The sequence below is a fragment of the Canis lupus genome, chromosome 1, assembly GCF_011100685.1.
Source record: "Canis lupus familiaris isolate Mischka breed German Shepherd chromosome 1, alternate assembly UU_Cfam_GSD_1.0, whole genome shotgun sequence".
Taxonomy (NCBI): domain Eukaryota; kingdom Metazoa; phylum Chordata; class Mammalia; order Carnivora; family Canidae; genus Canis; species Canis lupus.
In genome coordinates, this window is record NC_049222.1 from 45414388 (window position 1) to 45436812 (window position 22425).

Below are 22425 nucleotides of genomic sequence, written 5' to 3' on the forward strand. Positions count from 1 at the left end.
TTGATAAAATTGACATGCTCTTTGTTTCTCAATTTACATATCTATTTTGACCCAATGTTATGTTGGTTTTCTCTCTGATGCCTTCTTAGCCTCTTGTCTATATTCTATTGACTTTCACTCTACTTTCCATGGTGGTGTTTGCAAATCTTCTTGATATTTAAGTGGCTGAAGGAGTGAGTGAAGGTACTTGGCAAAGAGAGTTTTTGGAGATCACAGCCTGAGGCAGAGAGGGAATGGGTGGGGGGACACATCATTCTTGTTGTCAAAGTACTCCCAGTATTATGGGACCAAGGTGTGGAAACAAATATTCCCGACTGTGGGATCCGAGAAGGGCACACTTCAGGTGAGGGAGATGCATATTTAGAAGAGGGGATGTTTCACCTGGGTTTTGCATGTAGTCACATTTAGAGTAGGTACAGTATCCATCCAAGTGGTTTTCTACCTACTTAAAATGCCTAACCCCATATAGTGTTTTTTTTTTTTTAACAAATATTTTGTATTGAGCTGAATTTAATTTATTTCAATAAGAGCATTATTTTGGTTTCAACTTCTAAATTTTTTTTTAAATGGTAAAATACACATAACAAAGCTTTACCATTGTAACCATTAAGGATGGTTAAGAATGACAGCTCCGGGACATTATATACGTTGCTGTTCAGCCATTAACACCATTCATATTTGGAACTATTTTCATGTTGCAAGACTGCAACTTTGTATCTATCAAACAAACTTCATTCCCCACCCCTTACCAACCACTATTCTGCTTCCTGTCTATGAATTTTGACTGCTCTAACTATCTTATAGAAGTGAACCCTATAGTATTTGTTCTTTTGTGACTGGCTTATTCCACATAGCATAATGTTCTCAAGATTTGTCGATGTTACACAGCATGTATTGGAATCTCTTTCCTTTTTATGAGTGAATAATTCCATCATATGTATATACTGCATTGTGTTTATCCATTCATTTGTCAAAAGAAGGTTAGATTGCTTCTACCTTTTGGTTTTTGTAGGTAATGCTGCTCGAAACATGGGTATATCTTTTCTACTTTTTAATAAGGTTGTGCACTCATACTAAACCTTTATTTTTTTAATTTTTAAAAAACATTTTATTTATTTCACAGAGAGAGTCAGAGAGCACTAGTGGGGGGTGGGGGCAGAGGGAGAAGGAGAAGCAGGGTCCCTGCTGAGCAGGGGACCCTGAGGTCATGAGCCAAGGCAGACGCCTAACTGAACCCAAGTCAGACACCTAACTGACTGAGCCATCCAGGAGCTCCTAAACCTGTAGATCTAACATGTTCCTCTTTTTCTGCCCCTCCTAGATATCTGTGCTTTCAAAATACTTGTAATTTGACTTCCTTGACAGTGCATACTTATGACAAAAGATGTTCAAGGGAAATACTGCTGATGAAGTTGGTGAAATTAATTAGTGTGCTGAATTTAGACTTTTTTTTTCTTATTGTCACTCTTAGGGTTTGCAGTGACAGCGCAGGTGGACGAGCATCAGCATCTCAGCCGAATATTTATAAGTGATGTTCTCCCTGACGGCTTGGCATATGGAGAAGGTCCGTGTGGCACAGAGTGTCTCTGTTCTCTCCTAACTCAAAACTACGGAATGCAGTCTGGCTAGTGAGATTATCTTTTTTGCAGTTTTGTCAGAAAATGGTTTCTCCTATAATTAAAAGAAAAGTAAACTTCATAGTTTAACTGAAAATGTATATGTGGATAGATAGACAGAATTGGGAGGGATGTTTAGAAAGAGAGTACATGCATACATAGAGACGGTACAGTGCAATATGTACCGACAGATGGATTAAGAAAACAGAGAGCCAGACAGACACAGATAAATGTTATTTCACAGGGCATTTCACATCAGGTAAATAGAGGAACAATGAACTTGAGTGATGGTCAAATGGTTTTCCCTTTTCTTTTTAAGGATATATTTATTTACAGAGCATGTGCTATTGGGGAGAGTGGCAGGGGGAGAGAGACTCTCAAGCAGACTCCCTGCTGAACACGGAGCTCAACCCGCCCTCCCACCCACTCGTGGGCCTTGCCTATCTTCCCAGTAACATCTGCTCGGGGGCCTGGTCTCAGGACCCTGAGATCATGACCTGAGCCAGAATTGAGTCGGACATGAAACCGACTGAGCCATCCACACACCTCTGGTTTTCTTTATCCAACTTGTAGGGGCACCTGTCTGACTTAGCCTATAGAGTATATGACTCCTGATCTCTAGGCCGTGAGTTAAAGCCCCATGTTGGCCAAAGGCTTACTTAAAATAAAACAAAACCTAAAACTGTTCCTTTTAGCCCCAGCTTTGAGAGAGCTGACATTTGTTATCAGTGACATCTGAATACTCTATGTTTTGGCACTTTGTTTGAAGGCAGCAACAGGCCAGTTCCTGAGAATATGTAGTGTAAGTTTGCAGTTGTCCTTCATCTTTGTGTTAATATATTTCTCTCAGTAATCTTTTCTTTTCTTTTCTTTCTTTTCTTTTCTTTTCTTTTCTTTTCTTTTCTTTTCTTTTCTTTTCTTTTCTTTTCTTTTCTTTTCTTTTCTTTTCTTTCTTTTCTTTTCTTTTCTTCTTTTCTTTCCTCTTCCTCATTCTCAGGGTTGAGAAAGGGCAATGAAATCATGACCTTAAATGGGGAAGCTGTGTCTGATCTTGATCTCAAGCAGATGGAAGCCCTGTTTTCTGAGAAGAGCGTTGGGCTCACCCTGATTGCCCGGCCACCAGACAGAAAGAGCACCTTGTGTTCTTCCTGGTCAGACAGTGACCTGTTCTCAAGGGACCAGAAGAGTCTACTTCCCCCCCCAAACCAGTCCCAGCTTCTGGAGGAGTTCCTGGATAACTTCAAAAAGAATACAACCAATGGTAAGGCTTTGTTCTTTCCTCCTTCTTCACTGCTGGTATCACCAGCTGATATTTTTAGGCTGTAATTTTGCTTGCAAACTTAGATTATTTAGGCTGTTCAAAGAATGTTTTCTCCTTTATTAGAAGAACACAGATGCCGACCAAGTAGATTTAATTAAAATTCCATGCATTGTAGAAATTATAACATTTTCCTGAAAATAGAAAATAAACTTTTGCATGAAAACAGTATTCTTCAAAATTGCAGAATCTTTAAAAAAAAAAAAACACCCACAGTAATTTTGTATTATACTTGCTTTGTGATTGAAGGTAGATGCAAGCCATCATGAATGATAAAGTTTGATTTTTTTTTTTTTTGTTCAGTTGAATCTAAGGCAAAAACATTTTGCAGCAGTCTTTTGGGTTCTTAGAAGAGTTGATACAATTTGATTCTTTACCTCTTTTGTTAAGTGACTACTTTCTCTATAAACTGCACTTTTAATGTAGGTCGTATATTTTAAAATTTTACTAAGGCTTAAAAATGGAAAGTTGTATGCCGGCTTATTCTTCTAAAGGTAAGATTTCCATATGAGGAAATAATTTGAAGGTCTGGATTTCTGAGCTTATTAATTCATGCATAATTCAAATGTTGCTGGCTAATGAATCAGAGGCTCCAGCTAATACTGAAAACCTGTAGTTTCCCTCCCTATTCCTTGAGGAAGGGAGTCAAGCCACCGCAAGAGACACATAGGATCTTTTTGTTACGTGCACACAAAAGAATTTTTCAAAAAAAAAAAAAAATTTATTTATTTATTTATTTATTTATTTATTTATTTATTTATTTATTTTTCAAACAGGGTGTGGGACAGAGGGAGAGGAGAGAGCATCTCAAGCAGGCTTCTACACTTAGCTTGGTGCCTGATGTGGGGCTTGATCTCTGATATCCTAACCAGAACTGAAATCAAGAGTTGGACGCTCAGTGGATAGAGTCACCCAGGTGCTCCCACACAGAGGAATTCTTATACTTAATTGCAATGATAATGGATTTCCCATTGAAATCTCTGCATGATTACTAGAAATGAATGAAAAACACAAAAAGAGGAGTTCAGATAGATTTAATTATAAAGCAAGTTTATTAGGTCATTTTTGGAATTAAAAAATCAGATGTAAGATTTGTGATTCAATAAGGTATATAGCACTTTCTTCTCTTGAGGCTTCACTCCAATTTAAAATGCCATTAAGTTGACTATTGGCATATAAGAGGGGATATCATAAAGCAAAAATCATGATGGAACTAATTAATTACTTGGCTGTATTAGGGCCATCATTCAGTGACCCTGGGCTCTGTTAAGGCCTGAGGATTCCACATAATACATGCATATGTCCATCTGTTGGATTCATTATTCTTGGGGGATACATTCACTGCCTGTTCTATCTTGATGTATTTTATCATAATAAGAAATGACTGCAGAGTCCATAACACTTTTGGTACTGCAGGAATGAATTTCTGTAGAAAGCAGCAAAAGGGGCAAATTTACCTTTAAAAAAATTTTTTTTTAAATACTAAGGATCAAGCAGGTCAGCTAAGCCTATTTATCCCTTTTCATTTGTTTTTTTTGCGGAAACAATTTAAAGAGGTCCTGTGTCAGATAGCCGTTACATTACTCACCCCAGGGAGCCGTTCTAATAGTTGAAACCTTTCTAACTTACCTAAGAGATACCAATATTGATGTCTGTGTATACTAGTAATATGCTTTCATTATGGAAATGAAATAGCCATGGTGGGCTGCTTCCCCAAACGCTTTGCAAATATGGAATTTATTGGTTTTCTTTTTGAAGTTGTTGTGTAGCTTGTGAAGGAAGAAAACACCTATTGAGTGAACATCTCAGAAGGAAGTCTGTGTTGTTAAGTTTGAAGGAGGAGAAAATAAGGGGTGGGTGGGTGAGGGGGAATGGGAAGATAAAAAGGGTGAATCCCACATGTGTGTGTAGTACAGAGATGTGCCCGAGAGCCTGCATCGATGAAATGAGAGCTAAGGTAGAATGGTGACAAGCACGCAGCCTTTGAGTCTGACCTAAATTTGAGTCCTGGCTGCCCTTAGACAATGTGCGATTCTGGGGCAGCTCTCAACCAGGGAAACGGGTACTGGTGGATGTCACCCTAGTTTCCTTACCCTGTGTGGGGACAGTTCTGCAGTGCATAATATAATTCTTCATGTGGCTTCTATAAAATTGAGCCCCACTTGCATGTAGCAACCTCATTTTCACATCTTTTATGGGCTTTCTCCCCTGCCCCTGTGCTTCCCTTGGGCCTCTTAGGATCACCTTCCAAATAAACTTGTAAACCCACATCCTTGGATTGGACTCTGCTGATGGGGAAGCCCATATGAAGACATCGAGCCTTGACTTCTTATCTGGAAGGCAAGGTTTCACCCCTCAACCGAGTAGGTCACTACGAGGGAGTCCACATCTGTGTGTGTCCGGCCAAACTTCTTGCATGTCAGGAATTCAAAAAATGGGATTCTCCTCTTCCCTCTCCTGTGCAGCTTAATGTTTTATGAAAAATTACTTGCTTTACTTTGGCAATGAATTAGAGAATGGTGGTCCTGTTTTCTTGCTAAGAAGGTTAAAAATTACACAAAGGAAAACTTAAAGGACTCTGATAAATAATTTTTCTTTTTTTTTTTTTAAGATTTTATTATTCATGAGAGACAGAGAGAGAGGCAGTGACATAAGCAGAGGGAGAAGCAGGCTCCTCATGGGGACTCCCAGTGGGGGACTTGATCCTGGACCCAGGATCATGCCCTGAGCCAGAGACAGATGCTCAACTGCTGAACCACCCAGGGGTCCCTGATAAATAATTTTTCATACAACATTGAATTATTCTCAAGAGTGGCCAGTTCAGAGTCTGCCTTCCCCTCCATTTTGGAAGGGAAGTCAAAAAAGGAAGATTTTTCTGGTTTTGTTTTTCTGGTTTTGGTTTTAGAGAAACCAATCCTCTGTTGATAAAATACAAACAGCTGGTGCTCTGGAAGGGAGGACATATGTTTTGTTGTTTTTAATAGGAACATAAGAATATAAGAAGGTAGTGGAAGAAGAAGCTGCAGGGTTATTTTGAGCATATCTTGACTATCCATGATGAATGTTTACTGATCCCATATTGGGTGCTTAAAACATGTGAGGCCCTGGGAATAAGCTACATTGAGTTTATGGCTTTTGGTTTAATTTTGGTTTTGGTCAGGTATCCAGAAATTTTTGTTATCTTCAGTCTCTTCTTGCTCTCAGGTTAGAGCAAAACAAAACATCCTTCTTATTTATATATCTGTCTGAAAAAAGTGCTGGTCCAGTAGCAGGTCCTGAGAAGCTGGGACGAGGATTGTAGCTTGCTATTCAGCATCTTTGCTTTTCTTTTTTTCTCTTCTAGAATTTTGTTTACTTGAGAGAGAGAGAAAAAGTGCACTTGCACAAGCAGGGGGAATAGCAGAGGGAGGGAGAGAGGGAGAAGCAGACTCCCGCTGAGCAGGGAGCCCGATACAGGGCTCTATTCCAGGACCCTGGGATTATGACCTGAGCCAGAGGCAGTCACTTAACCCACTTATCCACCCAGGTAACCCCAGCATCTTTGCTTTTCTAGAAAAGAAGCATCCTACTGTCATTTGAGACTCATTGATATGTGTCCTGGTTAGGGAAATGGTTCTCAAGCTTCCTGTTGCTTAAGACTCCCCTGCTGAACTTGTGAAAATGCACATTACATTCCTGGGGGGGGGGGGGGGTGTGACGGGCTACTTCAGGAGGTCTGGGGTAGTGCAAGCCTTGCTGTTAACCAGGCTTCCTCATACCGCTCTGGGGCCATTAGTCTACAGGAGTCAGGTCTGACCCTGAGAGGTAGGACCTACCCTTTCTTGAACCCTTATGCATCAAGAGTTTGAGGACTAAATGAGATAATCCATGTGACAGTCTCAGCAAGTCATAGCTGTTCTGTTTGTGTGTTGGTACTCTCTCAGCAGGAGGATGATAGGGCCCAGACTGCCAGCACTGCCTGGGGCGGCCCAGGATGTCGCAGGCCAACAGGTTAGCTGAGCTCGTTTGTGCTACAGCTTGCCCTCAGGAGACATTGGCCCGGTCAGCAAACTGAGTACACCGAGGAGGAAAGAGCTTCTCATGCTCCCTGTGAGCCTCCTGTGAGCTTCTCTGATCCTCTAGTGACCTTCCCATGAGCCTCTCTGACCCTCCTATGAGCCTCTGTACAGATGGGAGCAGACAGGCAGATCTAGAACTGATGTATTAAGTTCCTTGGTTTCCTTAGACATGAATGACCATTTGATTCCTGCCTTGAAGGGTCTGACTTTCTGTTCTAATTATCCACAGAAGAGAGGAAATGTGTATAGGCTGTATTGGACTGGAGCGGAAATCTCCTCTGTAAAGACTTACTATAGAGAGATTAATTTTGCCCAAAGAGGCTGGTGTTAGTTTTGAGCCAACAAGGCTGCCATTGAAGGGCTTGGGCGTGCCCAGCCCTCATAATACCGGGGGTCCTGTTCATGCCGTCTTTGTGGCTTCTAGTAAAAATCCCTTTTCTAGGGTGTGCCATCTTTGGGGAAATTCCAGCAGCTTTTACAGAGTGTCTCATTGGGCCTAGAGTTTCTGAACAGTCTTTCTGTTGTGAGACTGGAGCAGGTTTGTGGCATCCTCGCAGCCTCCATCTGTAAACAGCAGTTCCCACTGTGCCATGAGGATCGGGGTGCATTTCACAGGAGATGGGAAAGAGCAGCCCTAGGTTCCTGCTCCCCTCAGACAACATTGGCCCAGCAGTGCTTACCCGATGATGAAGGTAATTGCAGCCTGAGGTTCTTTTTTTAATTCCTCACCCGGCGCTGAATCACTCTCTTTCTGCAGTGATGTATGAGGAGTGTAGATCCTCAAGCTACCAGAAGCCACTTAGATGCAAATGTGCTCTTTGGAAGGAATGGCTCCTGGGACTGTGTGTGTCCTTTATACAGCTTTTTCACCAGGGGAGGAACTAGACCCAACACTGATGTGGCAAGCTCACTTGTTTCCTGTTGATGAGGATGAGGGCAGACTGGCTTCCATAGCCTGCCATAGGATGACAAACAGCATTTAGCTCAAGGAATGCCCTGAGTCCCTGTGTCTGGCTGGCTGACACCCCACATCCCCAAGGGTAAAAATAGGTGTTCATAAAGATGGAGGGTGCGTTAAAAATTTTAAAAGAAAATATGAGGGAGAAATAGATCGCTTTTACCAGGGCATGGAGAATGTTGGTCTCAGAAGTCTTCATTCCTAATGAGGCTGGTGAAGGTCACTGTCATCCATGGAAGTGAGCGTGTGGCTTTCTGTGAGCAGAGCAGGGAGATACGGTCCTTGGCTACAAAATCTCTTATAAAGCTTAGTGGTGTTGGAGAATCTGGTCCCCTTTTCTCATTCTTTGTCCTTTACCTATTCACTTAACACATAAACAAAGTGTTGTGCTAAATGTTACGGGCAGATAAAGATGAATTAGACATTATTTTCTATTCCCAAGAAGCTTATTGTTGAGTAGGAAAAGTAAAACGCTGGTAAATAATAATTTGCCATTAAAAAAAATAATTTGCCACAAACCTTTTCTAAAAAAGAGAAGTCCAGCTTGGAGGTGGAATTCCCACTGATTTTTCTGTTTATTTTGAGCAAAGAGTCCAAAAGAGTTGTGAGAAATTAGGGAGAGGTTAGCATTTGCCTTGAGCACTGCAAATGGACAGGTTACCTGTGGGGAGGTGTGTGGTGTAGGGTCCAGAGGGCATTTCACATACAGCATGTAGAACTCACCTGGCTAGTGTGTTAATAGGAAATAAAATTGGAAAATCTGTTGGGGCCAGATTGTAGAAAACTCTAAACTGCAGGAATTTATAACCTGTCATGGCTTGTATCTGAAAAACAAAAACAAAAACTGGTGAGCATTGCATTACTTTCCCCTGCCTTGTGTAAAATGCAGGGGATTTGTCTGGTCATTTATTATTCTTATTTTTTAAATATTTTATTTATTTATTTGAGAGAGAACACGAGCAGGGGGAGGGGCAGAGGGAGAAGCAGACTCCCCAGTGAGCCCGACTCTGGGCTCAATCCTAGGACTCCGGGATCATGACCTGAGGTGAAGATAGATGCTTAACTAACTGAGCCACCCGGGTGCCCCTGGTCACCTATGACCACTACCGTGTAGCTTGAAATACTTCCAGGTGCTCTGCTCTTACATATCAGCTTTATTATTCCATGACTGTGGCTTCATTCCTGTGGGTCTTAAAGTATTGCTTTTAGTGACCAAAGGCCAAGGGAAATACTCAAATGTTTTGTTTTGTTTTGTTTAGGGGGAGGGGAAGAATGAATACATGAATTACTATGGGTGTCCTATAAAACCATAGTGCTCCTCAGCATGTGAAGCCATAGCCAGGAATGGTGTGGTCCTTACAGTGCTCATTTAGGAGGGCTCCCTGCCAGCTTGTGGTAGGGGGTGCTCCCATAGCAAGGAGAATGAGGCATCCTTGGCACTAAGGGGGAGCTGGTAAATAAAGTTTGACAGCATTTTGAATTAAAAACCAGTCCTATATTCTCTTTTCTAACATTAAATGTAAATTCATCTTTTAGGTAAAAATCTACAGAATTTCTCTGAAGAACACTGTATGAAATTTCTATGGGGTATGTTGCTTTTAACAGCCCTTTGAGAATTTGGGATGGCTGGGTCAAATCTAGTCTCCTGTGCAGGCAGAGTGGGTCAGGTTGCTGTGCAGTAGTAGTACTTGCGTGAAACTGTTGGGTGTGGTTGGAAAGAGGAAGCTTTATAGCTTATTACATTTAAAAAAAAAAAAAAAGATCTTATTGTTCCTGGGGATATCATGAGTACTGATCACTGAATGATACTTGTCTGCATTTCCATGTTTGTTCTTTGTAATGGGTGTAAAAATGAATTATACTCCTGACTTTATTCTTCCTTGGGAAGGAATTCAGACCATCAGGAAGGACCATGTGGGGATATCTCCTTTTCAGCTTTCACTTCTAGAGATAGCTGTATTGTGACTGTCTTTAATTATTTGGATTGGTAATACATACATACACACTCCTGGTGTGAAATTCCAGCAGTGTGAAGGGTTCAGCAGTCAAAGCTGTGTAGGGAAGTGGTTGAGAACATGGATCCTATGCATGAAACTTGTGGTCAGTCTTGCTCCAGGTTTGTAACTACCTGTGGGACCTTGGTTGGGCAAGTCACTTAATCCATCTCTGCTTAGTTTTTGCAACTGTAAAATAGGGTTTTATAGAATTAATGAGCTGATATTTGGAAAGAGCTAGATAGTGGCTCATAGTAAAGACCACACAAACATTTAACTGAATAAAATAGATGAATTTCTCCCACTCTGTCCTTAGCCACCCACTTTGTCACCCAGAGGTAATCATTTTCTTAGTTTCTTTCTCATTCTGGTCTGGAGAGTCTTAAATGTTAGGAAAGATGGTGGGGTATTTTTCTGCTCTATTTTCTTGAATTATCTTTGTACCGGCTATATGGCAGGCAGGAAAATCCCCCCCTCCCCAATAATGTCCACACCCTCGTCCCTGGAACCTATGAATGTGGCAAAAGAACTTACATGGTAAAAGGGACTTCAACAGTGTGATTAGATTGATGATCTTGAGATGGGGAGATTATACTGGATTATCTGGGTGGGCCCACTATAAAACAGAGGCAGGTGTCAGAATCCAGAATCGGAGACATAATCATATAAGCAGATTGGAGTGGTGTGGGCCTGTGAGCAAAGTAATTTATGCAGCTTCTAGAAGTCGCAGAGACATAGGAACAGATTCTCTCCTAGTGCCTCCAGATGGAATATGACCCAGCAGACCCATTTTAGTCTTCTGACCTCCAGAACTATAAAATAATAAATTTGTGCTTATGTGCTAAGCACTGTGTTTGATGGCAGAGGTACAAAAATAAAGAACCACAGCCCCTCCTCCAGGCTGCTACAGTGGATGTGGGGCAGATGTGTGAACAGACAACAGTCATCACCTGCCATCATAATGGCTCTAGTTCTGTGGTTCCTGAACTTATTGGTCTCCAGGGCCTTTACTGTGAAAAATTACCAGAGACTCCAAAGAGCTTTGATTATGTGGATTATATCTAGTAATGTTTACTATATTAGAAATTTAAACTGAGAGGCACCTGGGTGGCTCAGTTGATTGAGCGTCCGACTCTTGGTTTCAGCTCAGGTCATGATCTCTGGGTCCTGAGATGGTGCCCTACATCGGGCTCTGTGCTCAGTGCAGAGTCTGCTTGAGATTCTCTGCCTCTCCCTCCCCCACTCACACATTCTCTTTCTAAAATAAATAAATAAATAAATCTCTAAAAGAATTTAAAAATATTTATTAAATTTTACTGTAACAACAATGAATCTAATTTTGTGTTAACACAGTGAGCATATTTTTAATGAGCTAGTTCTACAAACCAAAAAAAAAAAAAAAAGAGAAGAATAGCATTGTTTTACATTTTGCAGTATCTTTATTGTGTGTATTAGTAGAAGACAGCTGGGTTTTATTTCTGTATCTGCATTCAGCCTATTGCAGTGTTTGTTTTTGTGAAAGTGATTTGAAGAAAATCCAACTTCACACAGATATGTAGTTGGAAAAGAGAGGAGTATTTTAATAATCTTTCAGATAACTGTGGATATTCTTCTTTAATAATTACACCAAAGCACAACAAGTGGTATCCTCCAAAGTGAGCTGTGTGTGGAATCTGAAACACTATTGGTAGACCTTCCTACTTGCTTCCACTAAAGCCCATTGGCCTATCTTACACTTTGATCTTTTAGTCATGCGGTTTTGTAACATGCAATGGTTATTTGGAAAATCCTAGATTGCTAGGTTAGGCAGATCTTTCAAATATGGGCATTAAACAGTAAATGGTAAACATTAAGATCACATTCATTAATATCACCACCAGTTTCATGTGGCAAAGGCTTGATGTATTGGGAAGCTGTCAAACTCACGGTGGAAGATACAAGTTTTCCAAGATTTGAGTTTTTGCTAGAAATTTGGAATTAAATCTACAGTACTGTCAGTTTTTTCCTTGGAAGTGACAGGCTCATTTTGTTCATTGTATTTTTTTATTTTTAAAAAGTATTTTATTTTTAATTCAAGTAGGCTCTATGCCCAGTGTAGGGCTTGAACTCATGACCCTCAGATCAAGAGTTGCATGCTCTACCAACTGAGCCAGCCAGGTACCCCACACTTGGTTCATTTTAAAGAAAATATTTTTGTCAATATTTATTTTCAATAATTGTCAATGATATTGTCAATAATAATTTTTTTTGAGTTAACATTTTGTAAAGAAAAAAAGCTAGTTCGGCTTGCAGTACAATGGTGCAAGTACATTTTCGTGCAACAACCATTGCAGAAGGGCTGTATGGATACTTCTCAAATGTGTTCCCAAGGGTTGAGTTCTAGTACAGTCAGCCATTTTTACTGCTTCATGGAGGAATCCTAATGGATGTGGGCTTGTTCTTGATGGAAGTGCGTGGTAATGGAGTCTGTGATGACTAGTACAGTTAGTGCCGCTGCTCTAATGTGTGCTACATTGCTAGCAGATCTACCCACGACTGCCTTGCACCGCCATCGCAGATTTCCTCAGAGAAGGTGGCAGATGACATCTGGCTTTAGTATTGAAAATGATTTTGAACTTGCAGATCACTTGAAAGGGTCTCAGGGGCCCCAGAAGTCTACAGACCACACTCTGAGAAGGGCTATTACAATACTAAGGGGCAGCAGTAATTCATGTTCCAGGCTCTTAGGGGCCACTTCTGAGGGTCATTCTCACTTGTGTTAAACCCTGAAGGAGGCAAAGTGCATTCTGGGCTAAGAGAAGTTGTGGAGGGTGGGTGTCAGGGTCTTGCTGTGGCCAGATGGGTAAGTTAGGGTTTCTGGAAGGTAAGGTTTTCTGCAAATGGGGGAGCTGGAGAAGATGAGATTGCTCTAGTGAGCAAGGGCCAGGTCACAAAGGGTCTCGTGTGCCAGGCGAAGAAGCTGGGTGATGAGGAGTCGCAGGGGAGGTGAAGCCGCTCAAGTGCCACTGAGAAGTGATAAGGTCGTGAGCCAGCCTGAGATGGTGGGGGGAGGGGTGGGCGGCACTGGGTGGCCCTCTGTGCTTCTCTCCACCAGAGCACTTATGCTGGAGGGGTAACTGTCCTTCCTCAGCACAGGGTTTCCTGTATTTTATCACTAGTAAGTCACTGGACACAGAAGTAGAGCCACTCAAGAAATATTTGCTCAAATGTAGGAATGAATGAATCAAGGATAGAGGAATGACAGGGCTTAAGCTTTAAAAAACAAAACCAAGAAAACCCTCTAAGGTCTTGTATTTCCGTTATTAACTTTATTTTTCAACAAACTACTACGTTTTATGTTATATTTAAAACGTGGTTTGCTTAAAGTGCAGAAAATACAACTTATGACTAAGAAGGGAATCATGGCTTGGTTTAGGAGGCCGAATTTCCGGTGCAAGGAATTTGACCTCGAGAATTCTTTTTTCCTTGAGGTTGGCAAATGAACTATGAAGCTTAATTTTAATTTTAATCCTGAATTCAAACACTGAAGTTGTCTGTGACGTGAGACCTGTCATTTTCTACCCTGTTTACCATGGTGAGTTCTCCTTACTCAGGAGTGCCTGAGGCCAAGCAGAGAAACTAGGGATTTCTCTCTCTCTCTCTCTTTCTTTATACTCTAATTTACTCATTGAACAATATTTAGTGGCTGCCTATTCTGTGTCAGGCACTGTTTTTAGAAGTGCTGGAGACAGAGCAGTGAACACAACAGGTTAAAAACTCCTGGAGCACATAGGCCTTATGTTTCAGTGTGTGGAAATCAATAAAAGTAATAAACACAATAATTAAATTATACATTGTACTGACAGGCGCTAAGTGTGATGGAAAATAAATAGATCAGGGGAGGAGGGACCAGGGGTAGAGATGGACAGGTGGCAGCTGTAAGTAGGTACTGGTGGTTGTTCCTAAGACCTGTGGTAGCAAAGCTTTCCAGGTGGTGGGTACAACACAGGTCCCCCGAGATAGGGATACAGGAGGCATGTTTAGGGATCAGCAAATAGCCTGGCCTCCCTGGGGAGCCATGGGAAGTGAGGCCCAGGAAGACATGCGAGGCAGGATCAGGGAGGAATTTATAAGCCAGTTTGAGGTCTGAGGACAATAGGGGGCCATCCCATGTTTTTGAGGAGAAGTGACATGATCTGACTGGGGTCTGAAAAGGATCACTAACTATTGAGAAGAGGCTGTAGGAGGCCAAGGGTGCTTCGAGGCTTTTGCGGTGATCCAGGTGGGGCATGATGGTGCCCTGGCTCTCAGTGGTAGCAGCAGTGAGGGTATGGCCAACAGAACTTGCTCAGAGATCGAGTGTGGGGTGTTGAGGAGGGAGATGAGGCAAGGTTGGCTCCCAGGTTTGGCCTTGAGCAGCTATTAGGAAGGAATTGCCATCAACTGAGATGGAGAAGCTGTCGATGGAGCAGGTTTGGGGGAAGACCAGGAGTTGACTTTGGAACACCTTGTGTTTGTAGTGAATATTCCACCTGCTTCCAAAATGGTTTTAAGATGACTTCTACTGAAAGCCCATACATAAAATTCCACAAAATTACATAAAGGGAAGGGGAGGAGATTTGAATGACAACTTGCCTACTTTAAAGGTTTTCACTCATGGTATAGGGGCAGAAACATCTTTGTGAGAAAACGATGTTTGAAGTAGTAGTGCAGCAAATTAATTGATTTCACTCCATTGAGTTATGATTTGTTGCGTCTTATGTCTTTCTTTCTTTTTTAAGATTTTATTTATTGATTGATGAGAGACACAGAGAGGCAGAGGGAGAAGCAGGCTCCATGCAGGGAGCCCAGTGTGGGACTCAATCCCAGGATTCCAGGACCACACCCCGGGCCGAAGACAGACACTAAACTGCGGAGCCATCCAGGGATCCCCATCTGATCCTACAGTTCTCAGCTCTGATTATTTATAAATTGCTTGTTCCCATATGAATCCCCCCCTTGTTTTCTTGAGAGTGAATGAGCGCAAGAGAGAGTCTATGTGCATGCAAGTTGGGGGAGGGGCAGAGAGAGAATCCCAAGCAGGCTCCATGCTCGGCACAGAGCCCAATGTGGGGCTCAGTCTCACGACTCTGAGATCATAACCTGAGCTGAAATCAAGAGTCAGACACTTAACTGAGCCACCCAGCCCTCCCCCCCCGCCCATATAAATCTTTTATCCTCCCCGCCTTTTTGTCATTAATATCTTTAACATGTTATGGAAAACTGTAACCAAGTTCAAATTATCCAATTTTATTACTTGTTAATAGCTCTGTGAAAACTTATTTGGAAAAATACATATGAAATTGTTAGCAAAATTAATTTGTGTTATTTGTGTGGAGCCCTGGCCAGCTGCCCCTGGAGAGTGGGCAGATGCAGTGCCATGTGGGACGGTGTACAGAATGCTCCATCCTCCCAAATCTCCCAGCAGGCTTCCTATAGAATCTAGTATTTCTAGGGAAGCACTTAGAAGCTTCTAAACATGCTATGCTCAGCTTTTCTACATTTACCTTCCCCAAACTAATTACTCCTAAATTGCCATTTGTGAATTAATACTGACTTTAATGTTTCAGTTGATGAATGACCACATCACACTTCTGTGAGGTTGAGGCATCTTTGCATGGAAGTATTAGCAGAATTATTTGGATGTCTACTGAATTGTGTCATTATTATGTCATGAAAATGGTCGAGGAGAAAAGGCTGAAAAATGTTGATAAGAAGCCTAGGTTTCATAAGCTTAATACATATGACCCAAAAATGCCAGTCATCAGGTGTGCGCCAGCCAGTGAGCCTGTAGCTCCATGTGGATGTTCTTTGATCTTTAGTAGGCCAGCGTGTGTTCCTTGGGGAAGAAGGAGGAGAAGATTCAGATATGTATCAGGTGACTACAAATAAAGAATTTTATAATTTGTTTAGATCCCTGGGAATAGAAGTCTTCATAGGAACTATAAGTTTAGTTTTTGCACTTTGGGATTGCATTCTGTGAGAAGTAGGGGGTTATCTTCACATCATCTTGTGGGGATCTTGGATTCTTCCTCCTTTGAACTTTGAGAACATTTTGCCTGTATATCTGATATGGAAGTTAAGATTTATTGCCTCACAATATTGCTGTATACTTATAATAATTTACCTACTAGATTAAAAATCCCTTGAAAAACAGGGACCTTGGGGCAGCTGAGTGGCTCAGTTGATTAAGTGTCTGCCTTCAGCTCAGGTCATGATCCCAAGGTCCTCGGATTGAGCCCCACATTGGGCTCCCTGCTAAGAAAGGACCCTGCTTCTCCTGCTTCCCGCCGCCCCCCCCCACTCCCCCACACGTGTTCTCTTTCTCTCTCTTTCTCTCTTGAATAAATAAATAAAATCTTTTAAAAAATGGGGACTTGAGGAATACCAGGTTTTTTTTTTTTTTTTTTAAAGATTTATTTAATTGAGAGAAAGCGAGCACAAGAGCACAAATGGGAGAAGGTAGGAGCAAAACGTGAGGGACAAGCAGACTCTGCACTGAGTGCAGAGTCCAACACAGGGCTCAGTCCCAGGACCCTGAGATCATGACCTGAGCTGAAATCAAGAATCCAATGCTTAACCGATTGAGCCACCCAGGCACCCCGAGGAATACCAAAATTCTTTTTTTTTTTTTTTAAATTCATTTATGATAGTCACAGAAGAGAGAGAGAGAGAGAGAGAGAGAGAGAGGCAGAGGCATAGGCAGGCTCCATGTACCGGGAGCCCGACGTGGGACTCGATCCCGGGTCTCCAGGATCGCGCCCTGAGCCAAAGGCAGGCGCCAAACCGCTGTGCCACCCAGGGATCCCCCCAAAATTCTTAAGACAGGACAGCTAATGCAGTTCTTGGGAATAGCAGGTGTTTCCCTCAAATATCTATTAAGTGAAAAAAAGGCTCATAGGAGTCTAAATGTGAAGTAAAGATGGTGTTCCTGAGATTGGGTTCTGGGGGATAAAAAGAATCCTGGAGCGCACCAAGGAGCTTCCCAATTTTCTTTTTTATAAATCTGACTACAGGGGATGTTTTGCTGTTGAAGAAAATGCTGAGATTTTGCTCAGAGCTGAAGACTCTGCTCACCTGCACGCATGTGGGGGGCTCTGGGATGGCTCGTGATGGTACTAGCCAAACCACATGCCAGCTCCAGCAAGCGACTGCTTGTCCCAGAACAGCCCACACCCCAGGCGGTGCTGCTCTGTAACTTCCATGGGCCGGCTGGTGCCCATGACATGGGATTCTTTTGACAGATAAACCAAAACCACAACTAAAAAGAACAGTCTGTATTTACCACTGTAGGTCAGTGCTGATAGTGAGATATGTTTTTAGTTTAATTTGGGAGTATAACATTTCTGTAAGACTGGATCTGTAATAAAGGGATCTGGATTCTAGCTCCAGCCTTATACTTGACCTTGGGTGGGTTACTCTTGAAGGATCCGACAAAACAGGTTAGCATTATTTTTCCTCTGAAATTCAGTTTTATTTAATAGGCTTAAAGCACCAATGGAAATGACAATGAAAATGTGCATTTCTAAGAGAAGTTTGCAAAGTGAAAAAAGCCAAGTAATGGATTAAGCATTCCATTTTGGTTTTGCAACAAATCTCATTACTTCTTTAAATAGCATCAGGTCTTGACTGCTGCAGAGAAGGTGTTTGTTAAAGCTTCATAATGATAGGCTGAGTCAAATCTAAAGATCACAAAGAACCTTAAAGGCATTAATTACCCCTTATATCACCACAAAGGAACAGTGATGTATTATTATCATTTTACTTTCACAGCTGGGTAAATCAAGGCACAGAGACACATTAAATTGCTGGTAACTTGGACAAGGTCATGGTCAATGGTAGAGAGAGAGAGAACTGTAACTGCTTGTTTCTCCCTCCAGGTAGGGAAAATGTCTGGATTTTAGCTACTTTTTCCCTTTTAAATGTTTGTCTCTTAATATCCGTAGAGTGCAATCCAGTGATAACATGCCTCTGCACTAAAACAAATTCATATGTGAGGTGACTGGGTGGCTCATTTGGTTGGGCGTCCGACTTTGGTTTCAGCTCAGGTAGTGATATCAGGGTTGTGGGATCGAACCCTGTGTCAGGCTCTGTGCTTGGCAGGGAATCTGCTTGAGATTCTCTCTTCCCCTCTCCCCTGTATCCCTTGCCCTCCATGCTTCTTCATGCATGCGTGCTCTCTCTCAAATAAATAAATCTTGAAACAAAACCCAAGTAAATTTAGATGTAACTGGATTGATAATGGCCCTCTAGCTTATGCGAGTTCTTATCTGGAAGCTGGGGATGGTAATTGGTAGCAGATTGCCTTGTGATTGGGACTTTCTTAGCTCAGGGGACGATCAATCATTGAGTAATAATTTCACCTATCATTCTTATGCCTTTTTTGATATTTCACACTGGTTTTCCATAACTTTGCAGTAATGTGACCATATATTTTGTGTGATTTGGTTCTTTGTAATCCCCTCATGGTGGATTGGACTCTTAATTTCTCACCTGTAAAGTCCACACTAACATTCTTACCTTTTTTTTTTTTAAAGAAATTCACCTACCATAAAATTCACCTTTAACGTGTCAAATAGTGTTTGTTAATATATTCATGGAGTTGTGCAGCCATCACCACTGATTCCAGAATATAATCTTCACCTCCAGAAGAAAGTGTTCCCGTCAGCTGTCGCCCCCACCCCTGCCAGCCACTCATCTACTGTTTCTGCGGCCACATTAATGGAGTCATACACCATGTAGCCTGTTGGACCTGACTGCTCTCATTTAGCCTAATGCTTTCCAGGATTGTCCATGTTGTAGCATGAATTGGCCATGGATTCTTCTGTCTGGTTGAGTGGTACTCTCTTCTGCCCTCTTTTAGATCCCCCCCCCCCCCCCCCCCCCCCCCCCCGCCCACCATGTTAGCTGTTCCTGAAGAATGTTACTCTGGTGTTTTCTCCTATAACACATCCCCTAATAGAATTTGTGTGTGCTCTTGTTTTAGATTTCCTCTCATAGTCTTTTTTTTTTTTCTTTCCCCTCTCACAGTCTTTACACAGAATTCTATCTAAGTAGTTGGTAGGGGTTTTGAACTTAACTTCTACTTTATTAAAGCCCTAAAGTGTCTGAAATACAGTGGTGTCTGTTCTGTGTCCCCAAAAGTAATGAAGGGTATGTCATCTGCGAGTCTTCTCAGCTCTGGTGGATACCAGTTTCTGCTAGATCTGAAATGTTGGCTGGAGATCTCTTTTACCACTTACTGTTTTTCATCAGGGACCCTGATAAGGTATGATGGCAGGCTCTTTGCCTTGTTTCTTTGGGCTAAGTGCATACCTCTGTCACAACCATAGCCCGGCTGGAAAACAAGAATGTGGGTACACCTAATTCCTTTCTCCCCACTTCTCAGGAGGCCTCTCCCCCTGTATGTTGTAATTGACCTGGTGGTGGCCTGCAGCCCATTCCTACCCTAAAAATACCTGCCATCTTCCTATTCCTCCAAAGATTCTTTCATATGCCAAGAATAGTTATCACAAGATAATTGACTCAAATCATGGTAGCTTGCTGGTAAAACACATTTACTACCAGTGTTTGCTTCTCTGTGTTTAGCACCAGAGATCTTGCATTGTCAGGAATATCACCAATTGGATTGTGACCTCAAGTGAAACGGATTTGGAAGATTTATGAAATTTATATTTTTCTGGCACAGTATTTATGCTGTAATAGAATATACTTCTCTGCAAGCTTAACAGTGACATTCAGACAGATGCTTTGATTTTTCTTGACACAAGAATAGTAACAATAATGATATGTAGAGTCCCAGATACCTTCAGAAGAGCTGATCAGTTTTTATCTTTATTAGAAGCATGTAGTGTCAGTGGTGATGTCTTTGTTATTGGCACAGTAGGACTTGACTGGCCTTTGAATGTGATCAACCCAGAGCTACTATCTTCTCTTATTGAATAGTCCACCTGTTTCATTTAAGTGGTTTTATTTTCATTCTGTTTCACTGACTAGTGATAACTAATATTTGCCTCAAGGACAAGTACAGCAAATGTCATTAATGAAAGGTGTCATAAATCACTGCATTTTAAGTAAATGGATGAGTAAAATATAAGGAAATCTGAGTTAATTAAAAATAATGCTATACAAAAGTCTGTACGTTTAACCTTAAAAGTTGAGAGATTTTTAAGCTTTCCTGTGCAAATGAACTCAATGTTCGTTGTGCCCTCGGCACGATGATAAACTGTATGGTGGACACTGATGCAGAATTCTTCTATAACAGTGGGTGATACTTGGAGAACTGAAAAAAAAAATTGTGATGTAGTATCCACAAAGTACTGTACTCTTGCACTGGCAGCTTTGACTTACTAAAATCTTTTATCTTTTCCTAAAATTGCATTCACACTTTTTAAAAAAAATACAAAAGATCTATAAGTTGAAGGAATTCAGTTGGAAAACTTTCTAAGATTCTCTTCAGGTCTAAAATTTATAGATTCCCTATAAGCTGTTCATTTATGGAATTGCGTAGTAGAAATTTGGAGAAATTAAACAAAAATTGAATAGATCGAGTAGATTAAGAACATAAATTCCACAAAGTATGTTCTCTGAATGTACGTAGATATAAAATTATTAAATGTCAAAGATGTACAACTGTAATGCCACTGGGGATTATATAGTTGAAAACTTAATGAAACCATTTATTATTTACTTGTAAAATCTTTGAAATTATTTTTTAGATTTTTTTTTTCAATCGTCTTCATAGATGATCATTTTTCTGTAGTTTCCACCTCAGAGGGGGACCTCTGGGCTAATGATCAATCAACTAAAACATTTTTGAGCCAAAATGAGAGTCCCAATTAAATGTGCTACATTATTTATCTGAATACTATCTTTTTAATTGCCTTCTTTAGCATATTTCATTTTTCTTCAGGAAGTAAGGGAGCTAATATTCATGTTGCACCTGCTCTCGACTGTAAGCTTATGGTGCATTGCACCTCTTCTGATGTGACTGACCTTCCCGGAGGTGAGGTCATAGACTTGGCTGTGGAGAGAGGCGGTGGTGGTTCTCAGCGGAGGGGCCACTGCCCTACCAGTGACATTTTGGAAGTTAATGGGTTTGTTTTAGTTTTCATAATAAATTGGAGGAATATAGCATTGAGTGGTCGGGGACATGGTTGCTACGTGTCCTGCATGTTCAGGTTAATTTCTCACACTGCAAAATTACCGTTCCACTGGACATTCTTGTCGATGAAGAACATGCATAATTATCTGAGCCAAGACCTGGCTTCATTTTACAAATGAACACAAATTATTTCTTTTCCCCACAGCTACAGGCTACTAGGAAACCAACAGACCAGTAAACCAACAGAGGTTTGTTCTTTATTTTGCTCAGAACTTTGTCAAGAGTTTTTTGCCCATTTGGAAAATCAGGTCACTGATAGCAGCACCCCAAATGCATTTAAATCTCCACCAAGATACCCTGGCATGGGTTTCTGATGAAACTGGGATATTTAGTGTGATTCTTTGCAGTGCAAATGTTGGACAGGCTTCTAGAGTGGTTGCAACCAAGCATTTACATATTCAAACCCACATTTTAAAAAATTGCAAATTACTTTCCTTTTATTTGTCTCCTTGTGGTATTATTAGAGCATTATATTGCTTTTCGTGAAACTGCATATGAATTTTCAGAATAGTATTGAAAGGGGGGCTTTGAACGTGATGATACCAAGAATCTATACTACAGTGCATGCTTTGAAGCATGAAGAGCATAGTTTAAAAATAATTTCCAGGGGCTTCTGGCTGGCTCAGTTGGAAGAGTGTGTGACTCTTGATGTCAGTGAGCCCCCGCTGGGTGGAGAGATTACTTAAATAAATAAACTTAAAAAATAATTTCCATTTTCACTGCCTCTCTTTTGAGTGTGCTTCAAATGAATCCTTAACCCACAAACTGAAGGAGTTTTCCCTGATGCTATGACTGTCCTCATCAATTTCTCAAAAAGGGCTTATTGAGGCTAACAGGTGAAAACATTCTAGTTTCTTGTTTTGGGCTGCAGGGTTTGTTATCATCCTGAGACTTTAACTCAATTCTTTAGATAATGGCTGTGTCTGAGAGCACAGGGGGCATTCTCAGACCTCGCTGAGGAGGTTCTGGATCTTTCTGAGGAGCCTCCTGGCCTCTGGGGCAGAGCACCTTGCCCATCTCCTCACAGCCCACTGCCACCTGGCGTCTCTGGGCTCTGCTGGCAGCCAGCTGGGTGACCGGCCGGGGACTGGGAAGATCTTCTTGCCTCTTCCCTTGCCACCTGAGTGAGTGGGGAGGAGGAAGGGGAGGCAGCCAGCAAGACCAGGCTTAGGAGATGGCCCTGCTCAGTGAGCCAGACTTTGTGGCTACCTGCTGAGCAGAGTGAGGGTTCCTGAGAAGGAGCAGCAGGCTGGAGACCTGCCAGGATACCTCGTGCACCCGAGCCCTTCCCAGGGTACC

At 41.6% G+C, this 22425-nt stretch overlaps 1 protein-coding gene across 4 annotated transcripts in view; it reads left to right on the forward strand.

Moving 5' to 3' along the window:
* The window catches only part of TIAM2 (TIAM Rac1 associated GEF 2), a 122003-nt gene that overhangs the window by 56729 nt on the left and 42849 nt on the right, over positions 1 to 22425 (forward strand). For all 4 annotated transcript variants that reach the window (XM_038526405.1, XM_038526396.1, XM_038526397.1 and 1 more), the window contains 2 exons: positions 1472 to 1564; positions 2614 to 2877. In XM_038526405.1, the coding sequence (XP_038382333.1) occupies positions 1472 to 1564; positions 2614 to 2877 (357 nt within the window). The remainder of the gene's footprint in view (positions 1 to 1471; positions 1565 to 2613; positions 2878 to 22425) is intronic.